The 13380-nt window shown below is 37.4% G+C and overlaps 1 protein-coding gene across 2 annotated transcripts in view; it reads left to right on the forward strand.

Annotated features, from left to right (window-relative positions):
• Window positions 1–13380, forward strand: part of KIF4A (kinesin family member 4A) — a 101392-nt gene that overhangs the window by 54160 nt on the left and 33852 nt on the right. For both annotated transcript variants that reach the window (XM_012736231.3, XM_012736232.2), the window contains 4 exons: window positions 1853–1911; window positions 2027–2132; window positions 6677–6733; window positions 7741–7926. In XM_012736231.3, the coding sequence (XP_012591685.1) occupies window positions 1853–1911; window positions 2027–2132; window positions 6677–6733; window positions 7741–7926 (408 nt within the window). The remainder of the gene's footprint in view (window positions 1–1852; window positions 1912–2026; window positions 2133–6676; window positions 6734–7740; window positions 7927–13380) is intronic.

Consider the following 13380-nt stretch of genomic DNA (forward strand, 5'->3'; position numbering starts at 1 on the left):
CGGATTGCTCAAGGTCAGGAGTTCGAGACCAGCCTGAGCAAGAGCGAGACCCTGTCTCTACTATACATAGAAAGAAATTAATTGGCCAACTAATATATATAGAAAAAATTAGGCAGGCATGGTGGTGCGTGCTTGTAGTCCCAGCTACTCAGGAGGCTGAGGCAGAAGGATCGCTTGAGCCCAGGAGTTTGAGGTTGCTGTGAGCTAGGCTGACGCCACGGCACTCTAGCTGGGGCAACAGAGTGAGACTCTGCCTCAGAAAAAAAAAATAATACAGAAAAGTTAAAAGAATTGTACCATGGACATCTATGTATCTACCACAAAGATTCTACATGAATGCTGTTTTAAAATAGATTTGTTCTAAAATACCAGAAAGGAAAGAACCAAGTCCCTCTGTCACCTTAAGTCCTATCTAATCTTTATCCATAATACCAAGTAACTCTTCCCTCACTAAGATTTTAGTTCTTCTCTATCTCCCTTCCCCTAATGTCACATTTCATATCCCATCCTGACAGCTGCCATGGTGAGATACAACAGCTGGGAAATTAATTTTAATTCATTTTCCATGTGGTTAATTTCCAAATAGTGGATCACTATGTAACTGATTACACCAGTTCTGACTCCTACTACCTGTCTGTCTGATAGTAACCTGGATCAGTGCATGCTGGCTCTGTCATTAAGGATTTTTACTAGTCTAAATACAACTCAATCTTTGATAGCACAGCCATTGCCAAAAGCAAAAATGAGTTTTTACCAAAATGTAATTGAACTTCTGTAACTTACCTTCATGCATTCATGTGCTCTCTAGCCAAGGAAAGTTAAGCTGCATAAAGATTTCTTTAAAGTGGGCTAATTCCTATGTCCATTATATTGTTCATTACTATCAAAAGGGTGAAAATTGGATCTAGGGGATTTTTTTTTTAATTGAGTAGTATTCCATTATACAGGGGGGGGGAATTTTTATATACAGTTTTCTGTCTCCAGTGTTATATCTTATGCCTTTGAAGTAACTCTAGAAGCCATATTTTCACATGTATGTGAGTGTAGCTGACATAACAGACAGTACTTGTTATTCTAGCCACATACCCATCTGACCTTTATAAGGTTGTTACAATGGCTGCCTGATAGGCTTATTGTTTGATATCCTGTCATAACTTCATATCAAGCACATTTTTGTCCTATATAAACTATTCTTCCCAAATCTGTTATAACATCTAGCATGTTACAGATACTGTGATTGAAATAAAACTGAAAATATCAGTCACTCTCCCCAAAATGTAGCTGCCTTCTGCCATTTCCTCTTTCTCTACCATCATTCTTGTGCCTTACCCTTTTTCTTGCTGTCTTTTGCTAAAACTAGCCTACCATATCAGATAGTGTAACTTAAAAAAAAAAATCTCAGCTCAAATTTAGTGTGAGGCTCTTTTATGTTTTAAATGCCCTTATGCTGGGGCTAGGGAACAGTGTAGTGTAGGAGGCAGTTTAAAGTAAGTGATTTTTTTTGCAAACAGCAGGGAGTAGCATGCCAGGAAGTACTGCTTTTTCCCCTAGTTGCAAAGTTCTCTATGGAATTAAGGCTTCACACTCCACCTCATAGTCTGAGCTTCATGGCAAGCATAAAACCCAGCTGCTTGGATGCTATTTTTAGTAGCTCATGTTGACTGAAGGGCTAATTTCCACGACTCTGTTAAAAAACACATTTCTCACTAAATAACCAAAGCTCACTGAATCCTCTCTTACAGCAAAGGCAGCCTCTCTACCTAGGTTTTAATCCATAGGAGTAGGAGAAAGAGCATAATTAGGTGAGACTGTGAGGCACTGCCACTGATGATCTCTTGTGTCTCTGTTGCAGACAGAGCAAGCGAATGAGAAAATGAGTGCCAAACTAGAAGAGCTCAGGCAGCATGCAGCGTAAGTTACCTACCAGTTATTTGTTAATGACCTATACCACCTTAGTATATAATCTTGGACCCTCTGGCCTTTGCAGTGTGATTAACCATTGAGTTCTTTTTGCTTGAATTTTCAGCTGCAAACTGGATCTTCAAAAGCTAGTGGAGACTTTGGAAGACCAAGAATTAAAAGAAAATATAGAGATAATTTGTAGCCTACAGCACTTGATTACCCAGTTATCGGTAAGCCAAGTAGGGGCAGTGTCAATAGGCATATCACTTTCATTTGTTTCTCTTGATGCATATAAGCCTTTCTAACTCTGTGCCTTTTGTTGAAACAATAGGTTGTGAGCTGCTTGAGGACAGAGGTCATGGATCATTGGATATGATCTGAATATTAAGTTTGCCAAATCAAAACACTTATAAGCTACATATGCAATGGCACATTACTATTTCAGTATTCTAATCAAATGCCAAAAGCAACAATATAGCAGTATAAAATTACCTAGGTAGCGAGAGCAGCAGTCGTTGATTTGCTCTTCTCTCAGTGTAGGCTAACTTAATAAGAGGCCTTGTACCATACCCCAATTTTCAATGACCTGAGTTCTGACAGATAGCTTAGAGCAACAAGGGAATACCATAGCTCACTTTTATAACCAATAATAAGTAAGTTTGAATGATCATTCTACCATAAGTTCCTATTTTTATTTATTTTTAGAACTATTATAGTAGTTATGGGTATATTTTGGGGATAGAGGTATTTATTGTTTTTCCCAGAAGAAAAATTCTCACAATCCCACTGCCCCTAAAAATCCATTTTTACTTTTTGGTGTTTCTTCTCTTAGTCCTTAGTCATATATGCTTTTTTAAAATTGAAATTATACTATAACATCCTGTGTTAAGAGGTTATGGTTGGTTTTGTTCCATCTATACTCTCGTTTGTTATTCTGCAGCACTGACATGTATATAAATGCCTGGTGCTAACTCCTAGCTCTTGGGTAGAGGTTTTAATTTTATTAGAACCATGAGTCTCCCAACCCTGGACTTCCCCCAAGGGTTTCTGGAGTTGTCAATAATGTGTCACAAAATGATCCACACGTAGATTTATTCTTAAAGAGTAACTGAAAAAAAGTGCCATACAATATTGTTGCGGGGGAAGGGTTATAATAGCTAGCTCTAAGAAATTAAATGAGTAAACTCCTAAAAGACTATTAGGCAGTGTTTTAGAGTAAGTGGTGCTATGTAAAACTGTCACGAGCAGTCCAAGATGACAGTTCATTTGTCTAACGAACAGGGCACAGTAATTGAGAACCTGGGCTGTAGAGGCAGACAGACCCTGGTTTGAAGCCAATTCTGCCACTTACTAGCTGTGTGACCTTGCTAAGTGCTGTATTACTGTCAAAAGAAAATAATTTAAGTGACTCAAATGGGGGTTAAATGCGTTATTCAGCTGATGCACTCGGGGAGCACCTGTACTCCAGGTAACGTCCCAAGTTGAAGCAGGATTAGAGTTTTATAGGGTGAGGATAAAGGGATGTGTGTCCTTGTGGTTTGGCTCAGGTAATAGTTTTTGCTGTGAAATTTTTAGTTGGAGATTATTCCAGTTTTTATACCTCTTCCTGAGGAACATATTGGTGCAATCCTATCCTAATAACTGTCATTATTTTCTAAGAGTCATTCTTGCAAGTCTTGTAGTTTGTCAGTTGGTCAAGGTTCATAGGTGGGAGGGGTGTCAAGAAAGAGAGGGAAAGAAAAAATGGGTAAGGGTTGAAGGCAAGGAAAACTGGGAACTCTTTCTCATGTCTGTTTTAATTCTTTTACATTAGCAATATAAGCAGAGTGCAGTGGGAGCACAAAGGAAGCAGTGCTTGTTAGTTGATAAAGTTCAGGAAGGCATCATAGAAGAAACTGCAGTAGTCCTAAAAATGAACAGGAATTTGCCATGCGGACAAAACGGAATGGATAGTCTATATATAGAGGAAAAGGTATATGCAGAAGCAAAGAGGTATGAAAGTTTAGCAAATGGTAAGAACTTCAATATGGCTGAAGTATAAAATACATGCTTAGAGTATAGCTATCATGAGGTTAAATTTCACCATTTATAATTCCACTCAGATATAGCTGAAACATCTGATATATGAAAACCTTGTGTAAGCTGTTTCAGAATTAAGATAATCTAGGCTGCAGAAGCCTACTGGAGCCAAAACAAGCTCAGAAAATAGTGACCCAGGGTACCCACCATTGTTCATGGCCATCACACCAATCTTAGAGTATTTCATACCACCTTATTTCTGGGGCTTTGAGTCATATGGGAAAGATGAAGGAAACCTGTGGAAAGAAATTAATAAAATAAGATAAAGCATCCTCAGTGAGGATCTGGCAATATGACTGGTGCCTGGTGTGCCTGTAGAGGAAGTTGCTAGTGGTGGCTGGCTCAGAGGAACTCTGTAGAATCGCTATGTCTGCCACAAAAATGCACTTGGCACATGCAGTAGGAGGGTGCTAAAGATTGCCACAAGCTGATAAAAGTTCCTGGCTTCCATCCACTCTGATAGTTAGGCAGAGTAAACCTTTTTATCCAGGGCTCCTGCTGGACTCTTGAATCAGAGTTCTCCATGTCTATTGTTTGGAGACCCTCCCAGCTACATATTTTTTGAAATATACAACAATGTATCCTGTGGCTTTTCTTAAGACTCACTACAGTGAAAGCAAAATGTTTCAAATGTAAGTGCTTGTGCCCTTCATTTTGGATTAAAACTATTTTTATTTTAAGTGATGGGTGAACACCCCCTTTTTCCATTATGAAGGGAACCATTGTTCCTGGATATTCCTCCTGGGGCTTTAAGCGCTAAACTGTACCATTTCTTCCTCTAAAATGTAATTTAAGCTAACCTCCTTGTTGCAGTTACCTGTGAGGAAATTCATGCAGTCCTTTCAGTTCCCACAAAACCAAATAATTTTTTTGTTTATATCCCCTCCTCCAAGAACAATTTCATAAAAAGCATTTTGCATGCCCAGTGATGATATTACTTACAGCCTACAAGCACAAACTTCATCCTGAAAGGTATTGCTGGTTAATGTAGTGCAATGCACCCTTTCCTTGTTCCCCTGACGATCAACTTTATCAAATCATGTCTTTTACCTATAAGAGATTCTCAGTTGTAGCCTTAGAGTCGGAGGAAAGAGGGCTGTGAGATTGAAATAAATCCCACTGTTATATATTTACATGTAGGATAATGAAGGCAGAATCCTGCCATGTTCATACAGATTGCCTTAAGCTATGTTGCCATAGCCCTAAGCTTAAACCTTAGCATTGTGAAACTTCACTGGGCCAAAATTTTGCCAAAAGTGAACCCACAATATCAACATATCTTCTTCAAGGATTAACCTATCTATTTTGATCCTGACCCTCTGGAAGGTACTAGAGAAAGTCTTCAAAAGCCAAGGTTATAGACCCTAATAATCTAGGATAGGCCTATAACTAGTCCTTATACTGAAAATTAAAACATGGGAGAGAGGAAAAGGTAACCATTAACCTATAATAGATTGACGTGCTGTTTTTAAAGGATTTATTTATGTCCTGCACTTGGAGAATCACCAGTACTGTAAATCATCATGGGAAAGGATGTGGGTATACTGAAACTTCCTTTGAGTTATCTTTGAGCCTCACTAATTGGAAGTTTCTGGGCAGAATAAGGAAAATGCTTTACAAAGAGCACTTACTAAGGGCCTCTTCACTCTTTGCCTTAAAGGTACTAAGATTCAAGTTCTAAAAATTAAGTAATGTTTCATAGGACTGGTATAGAGACTCCATGTGCTAACCCTAAATATTTCTTTGCTATTGAGCTAATAGCTCTTTCATCTATGATCTCCTTAATCACGTGACTGTCTGGAAATAATCTTTTCTTCCCAGGGCTTTGCAGAATCACTTAAACAGAAGTAGTAATCCATATATTACAATGCCAAATAAAGCCTAAATTCCAGTGGTGAGAACAGAGCTTGCTCATATGATAGTCTGTAAACAAATTAGTCCTAATTAGTAGTTTTAGGTTTCCCTTCTAGGTGCTTGTTGTTCTAATGCCCCCAAAAAAGAATTTGCTATTCTCTGGGAGGGAATTAGTACTTACCCATTCCCTCCTAGTAACCACTACGTGGAGTGGCTGCATATGATCAGTTCTTACCTACATGAGAGACAGAGTCTACAGTACATTTTTCTGACTTCATGAGCACATTTTTCTGGGGTATCTACCTAAGGCATTTATTTCCTTATACAGGAAGATCTTGCCAACTTGACTGACTCAAAAATAGGCCTCATTCTATTTACTTTTCTGATGCATTGTCATTATTTGATATGTCTGTTCTTAGAATGGCATGCCCAGAAGAACTAGCTAGATTTGTATGTTAGTAGAGGTAAACTTAGTGGTAGAAGCATAAAAAGAAAGAGTAGAGTCCATAAAATGGGTTAAACTTTGGCCTGTTAGAATGGCCAAATGTTTCATTCTGGCCCAATGATCTCTGGCAGAGCAGAAGGAGTGTAAGAAATATGTCAGTTGCCACAAGACCTTATTTTTTACAAAAGCTACACAATTGCCCTTTATGAAACAGAAAGACTCCTGAGGAAGTGGGAAATGGAAACATGTGGTTGTTGGGATTTCTTTGACTACAAAATGGGTCCAATACCTTAAATGGTCTCTGCATACACTTAAAAAAATAAATAACCAATATAAAATCCACTAGTAAGCTTTACTTCAGAATCTTTCCCTAAACTAAAACATTTGTTATTGCAGGATGAAACTGTTGCTTGCATGGCTGCAGCCATTGATACTGCAGTGGAATCAGAAACTGTAAGTAATTGACCCCTTTGTGTAGAACTGGGAGCTCTAACTGTGCCATTTCCTATAATTTATCGCTCAACTGAAGAAGAGAACCTGTGATTGTTACTATCCTCCATAGAATGCCCTGGAAATCTAAAAATCTTTAGTGTAAATTTCAGCTTCATGAAATCCCTAACTTGAATAGGCTCTATGTCTAATAGTGTAACTGGTAATGGGTGGCAGGACTTGGTAGGGGTGTAATGTTCCATATTTGCAATCTAGCTTACAGATTTCTTGTTCGATGCTAATATTCTGCATCAACTCTCCAGCAAGTTAAAATGAGGAAAAGAAATTAGGAAATTGTGGTAAAGTCAAAAAAGCATTAAAGGAAAAATGGAAGAGAGTTTTTGCTCAGCATACTTTTATGTAGCTGGGATGATCGAGGGCTAAAAGAATCAAGGAAAATATTTTGAGTGTTCAGATCGCAAGGATAGATAAAATGTATTATTAATAGATGTTGACTAAAGGTTATAAAGACAAAATGAAAGGCTGGTCAATGGTTTGCTTTAGACAACCTTTCCCCCTGAAATGAATATATGTTGATAGTTTTCATATTCTGAAAGAAGGAAGATACTAGATCAGGCACCAGTTGTCAGCTGTGTAAGAATAAGTGAAGCCTTTTCTCCATTTCCACCATTCCTAAAGGGCCATTTCCAGGACCTTCTCTCTTCTAAGGACCTCTTGGAATGAGGTAAAAGTAAGAAATGTTGGCCAGATCAATAAAGGAAAGAGCAAGAAACTTAGTTTGCTCTAAAATAGTCTGTTAAAGTATATAAGGAATAAGGTGCTTATGAGAGCAGGGAAATAGGCTAGCTCAATTTGTTTCAGATGTTTAAAGCAAATATTGTATGAGAAGCCCCAGTTGTGACTGAACAGATATTGATAATGGAGAAGTGGCTATGAGACTTAATGAAATAGTGCCTAAAGAACTCCATTTGCTTATTTCTCTTACAAATCATTATTCTTATTTTTTCCAGCAAGTGGAAACCAGTCCAGAGACCAGCAGGTCTTCTGATGCCTTCACCACTCAGCATGCTCTCCGTCAAGCTCAAATGTCTAAGGAGCTGATTGAGTTGAATAAAGCCCTTGCACTTAAAGAGGCCCTAGCTAGGAAGATGACTCAGAATGACAGCCAACTACAGCCCATTCAGTTCCAGTACCAGGTGAACTATTTCCTAGGGCAGTATTTGTTCATGTCTACCATCTCTCTTTAACTAAATGGGAAGAAAACAAGCACATCATTTTTGATGATGAAAAGACAGCAAAATGTACATACTACAACTGGACTTTCATTGTTGGTTTAAAAAGGATACATTTGGGATAGGGAAAATGTAATTTTGTTCCTTTTAATCTAATGCCTTACCTTACGCCACAGGTATTTAATAGTTTATTAACATGATAATAAACTTGGTCCCCACTTGTAGAAAAATTGTGTTCTAATAACTATGCTTGGATTCTGAAAAAGATACATCTTTTAGGCCAGGCACGGTGACTCACGCCTGTAATCCTAGCACTCTGGGAGGCCGAGGCAGGCAGATTGCTTGAGGTCAGGAGTTTGAAACCAGCCTGAGCAAGAGCAAGACCCCGTCTCTACTATAAATAGAAAGAAATTAATTGGCTAACTAATATATATAGAAAAAATTAGCCAGACATGGTCCCTGTAGTCCCAGCTACTCAGGAGGCTGAGGCAGGAGGATCACTTGAGCCCAGGAATTTGAGGTTTTTGTGAGCTAGGCTGACGCCACGGCACTCACTCTAGCCTGGGCAATAAAGCGAGACTCTGTCTCAAAAAAAAAGAAAGAAAGAAAGAAAAGAAGAAGATACATCTTTTAGTAGATGGTCTGGATAAGACTAGTGGATATCACATGACTTGCCAAATGACTAAACTTTTTTCTAATGGTGGTTCTAAGTGGCCCTTGCTAATTAATAATCAGGTCTTTATTTAAGGCAAGTGTTTGGCTTTTAGGTCACCCACAAGAAATGGCCCTTTCTCCAGACCTTATTTTCCCTTGTAGCTCAGTGTTTCTCAGTGTTTGTCTGTGATCATAGACATACTAATACTAGGATGGATGGTAGAAGGAAGGGTGGATTGCTTTCCCATCTAGCTATATTCTACCACTTCAAAGTACTATATGTTTGTATTGAGAAATAGCTATAGTACTCATGTTTTTTTGCCACCAGGTGCCCTACATTTTCAGAATAAAAACTAGAAAAGTATTTATCATATTTGATTTTCACCATGTTTTTTCTCTCTAGGATAGAAGTTGCTTCCAAAATAATAACTGAGTTGCCAATAGAAGTTTTTTCCCTTCTTGTTATCACAGTCTTGTTTAATTTTTTTAAAGCTTAATTTTTATTTACGTCACAAGAATGCACGTATATAATTTTTAAAGTCAAATACTACAATATACAGAAAAATAAAAGCAGTCCTGCCCTACCACCTTCTCACCTATTCTTTGGGCTAATATAGCACTCTAACTTCTTTATGCTATTTCTTCTGACATTTACCTTCATATGTCTAGATGAGAATTGGCAATATAATTATGTTAACTTAAAATTTTTAGACAGTATCTATTGACTTCCCACTGTGGAAGAGAATATAGCTGTCTTACCTGTGCACACTGCCTTGTCTCCATCTTTCAAAATGGTTATGTAACACTTTTTGATTAAATGAATATTTAGTGTTTAAATTCTTCTGATTATATAAATATGTTTTAAAATTGAGCCACATAGTATTTAATATGATTATATTTCCTATCTTGTACAGTTTTTTTGTTTTCTGGAGTTAATAATCTCATTTTTAAAATTTATTTAGTGTTCTATGTACCTATCAATTTTATCACCAAACTTCTTGACAAAACTATAAAAACTCCTCTTATTATGGTCAGACATACCAGATGATTTATCCTTCCATTTCTTTCTTGAAAACAACCCTCCTAGAATCTTCTGTCCTAGTTTGCTTTCTCTGGATCTCCTGCCCAGCCATCAGTCATCCTGGGAATTTGCTTCACTTCTCATCTCTGTGTTGAAACAGATTTCACATCTTCCTCCTCTTTGGTATACCCTTTTGCTTTTGTAGAGTACAACCCCAATAGCTTTCTGAGAATGTATATACGAAAGGAAAATGTTTGAAAGCTTTGCATGTCTGGAAATAGCTTTTATTTTCATCCTTACACTTGTTAGTTTGTCTGGGTTTAGAATTCTATGGAAATCGTTTTTCTTCAGAATTTTGAAGGCCTTGCTCCATTGTCTTTCTATTGGTTGATGTTGAGAAATCCATAATGATTCTTGATTCTTTGTATTTAACCTATATTTTCTTTTTCCTCTGGAAACTATCAGGATCATTTCTTTGTCCTCACATGTTATTTAATTTCTCAATGACGTGCCTTGGTATGGATCTTTTCTCATTTATTGTGCTTGGTAGGTCCTCTAATCTAGAAATTTATCTCTTAGATTTTCTGTTTTTCTTATTTATTTATTTATTTATTTATTTATTTATTTATTTATTTATTTATTTATTTTTGAGACAGAGTCTCACTCTGTTGCCCCAGCTAGAGTGCCATGGTGTCTTCACAGCTCACTGCAACTTCCAGCTCCTGGGCTCAAGGGATCCTCCTGCCTCAGCCTCCCAAGTAGCTGGGACTACAGGCATGGGCCACCATGCCCAGCTAATTTCTTCTATATTGGTAGAGATGGGGTCTTGCTCTTGCTCAGGCTGGTCTCTAACTCTAGAGTTAAAGCAATCCTCACTTCTGCTTTGGCCTCCCAGAGTGCTAGGATTACAGGCGTGAGCCACCATGCCCAGCCTTATCTTCATTCTAATTTCTATTTCTTTATCTTTTTCTTCCATTCTGTGGGAGATTTCCTTCTATTCCTGATGAATTATTTTATTTGCCTCTTAATTTTCAAGATCTCTTTTTGAACCTGTAATTGTTCCTTTATTTTTATAGCCTTCTGTTCTTTTTTTCTATGGATGCACTGCCCATCTCTAAGGATAGGAATTAAATTTTGTCAAGGTTTTCTTCTCCCTTCCTTGCCTCTGTATCCTCCAAATTTCCTTTCTCTAATATGTTTATTTTGATCTCTCTTTCATGTAAGATACTTTCCTCAAATTTCTAGTAACCCTTGGCTGTCTATTCATATTTAAGAGTGAGGCACTAAAAGCCCAGGAAGTTCTGTATGCATGGGTTTATCTTGGGCTAGTCAGTTTCCAATAAAGAAATCTTTTATTCTACTGCCTGGAGTTGTGTGGGCAGAGTGATGGTATGTCATCATTTAGGTAATCCAGAGAAAATAAGGGAGTTGGAGTCTCTCTAGTCATATGAAGACTTTCATTCAGTCCCTATCATCCTTGCCTTTAGCTATGTCTAATGTCTGTAAGTCCAATCTGTCAGGTTCAGCCTCTCCAAAAAGGAAGCTGCTTCTCCCCTCGGTGGTTCTCTGGTACAAATGGGCTTGCTTCTTCTTGGCATTCATCCTGCAGGAGTTCTATTTTAGCTTTTTCCACTCTGGAAGTCAGTTACCACTTATCCAGTTGTTTTCGTCTTGCAAAAGTCTGTTGATATCTCTCAACTGCTCTCCTCTCTTCACTCTTACTGATTTATATGTCCATTTTGGTTCATATTAGTGGGATTTCAGGAGGCAGCAAGTTAAATATGTAGCTATGTTGTCTACACTAACAGGACATACAGTGTAGCCTTTTGTAGGTCAAATGTATTTTGGCTTTTCCAGGATAAACAAAGGATTAGTGGTAAGGCTGAGAAATTATTCCTTTTTTGTACTCTTGCCTAGAAACATGGGAATATGTTTTCCCCCATTGTATTTCTTACCCCATAAGAAGTTGCTAGTAATGAGCTAGAGCCAGAGCTATAGTAAGGTATCTAGTCCTTTTCCCCTTGGAATCAAATATGCTTGAGTTCCTAAACCTAAAATTTGAGAAGAAATAAATTTTTAAATGTAAATATTACCTTTAATCACATGTAAATCTCCATCTCTCTCTTTTAAGAAATAAAGGCAGTTTTTAATTCTAAATAGTATTTTTCCTATCACTGTGAAGAATTGCCATAGAAAAATTGGGAGAGGCATAGGTTATAATTAATGAAGATTACTGTGAGTTGTAGTAAACCAGGACGCAAATTTGAATAATTCCCTCTGTAGAGTTGGTGAAACAATTACTGACATAATGAAAAGATATGATTTTTCACTCATCAGATTGGTAACAATTTTGAAGTGTAGTAATATCAAATGTTGACAAGAGTGCAGGAAAACAAGTATTCTCATATATAGCTGACAAGAGTGGAAATTGGAATAGCCATTTCAGATGACAATTTGGCAGTATCTGTTAAGATTGAAAATGTGTACCTTCATGACCCTGTAATTCCACTTCTCTCTGCCCTTGTAAAACCTTGCACATGTGCATAGAAGGCATGTACAAGAATATTTCATTATGGCAAAAAAAAGAATGAGGCAGATTTATATGCACTGATATAAAGAAATCTCCAAGACCAGTTAAGTAAAAAAAAAAAGGCAAGTTACAGAATAATGTATACATACACTATAATTCTATTTATGTTTAACACACATTTAAATTGGTATACATACATGTATATATACTATATATCATTTATTTATATATGTTTATTATGTATTCTAGACACATATAATATAACATATATTATATGATATATAATACATATATTTAATATACAATCATGTACCAAATGATGACATTTCAGTCAATCGCAGACTGCGTATACAATGGTGGTCTCATAAGATTAGAATACTGTATTTTTGTGCCTTTTCTATGTTTAGATATGTCTAGATTCACAAATACTTAGCATTGTGTTACAGTTGCCTACAATATTCCATACAGTTCCATGCTGTACAGGTTTATAGCCTAGGTAGGTAACAGGCTATACCATATAGCCTAGGTATGTAGTAGGCTGTACCATCTAGGTTTGTGTACGTACGCTATATGTTTGCACAATGATGGAATTGCCTAACAATGCATTTCACAGGCCCTATTGTTAAGTGATGTATGACTATATATATAAAACATGTAAATGTCTAGAAAAATGTCTGGAAAATTTGCACCAAGCTGATAACAGTGGCTACTTCTGGAGAGAGGAATGGAATTTTGACAAGGGTGAGGCAGTCAATTGGACCTTACCTTTATATGTATTATCTAGATTACTTTTTACAAGAATATATTAATGTTACTGCTATAAGTAAAAATAAATATAAAGAATATATAAGGCCAGGTGCAGTGGCTCACGCCTGTAATCCTAGTACTTTGGGAGGTCGAGGCAGGAGGATCACTTGAGGCCAGGAGTTCAAGACCAGCCTGGGCAACATCGCAAGACCCCTGTTTCTACAAAAAATAAATTTTTTTGAGATAGAGTCTCACTCTGTTGCTTGAGCTAGAGTGCCATGGTGTCAGCCTAGCTCACAGCAACCTCAAACTCATGGGCTAAGCAATCCTACTGCCTCAGCCTCCCGAGTAGCTGGGACTACAGGCATGCGCCACCATGCCCGGCTAATTTTTTCTATGTATATTTTTAGTTGACCAATTTATTTCTTTCTATTTTTAGTAGAGAGGGAGTCTCACTCTTCCTCAT

Source organism: Microcebus murinus, chromosome X (genome assembly GCF_040939455.1).
Source record: "Microcebus murinus isolate Inina chromosome X, M.murinus_Inina_mat1.0, whole genome shotgun sequence".
Lineage (NCBI taxonomy): Eukaryota > Metazoa > Chordata > Mammalia > Primates > Cheirogaleidae > Microcebus > Microcebus murinus.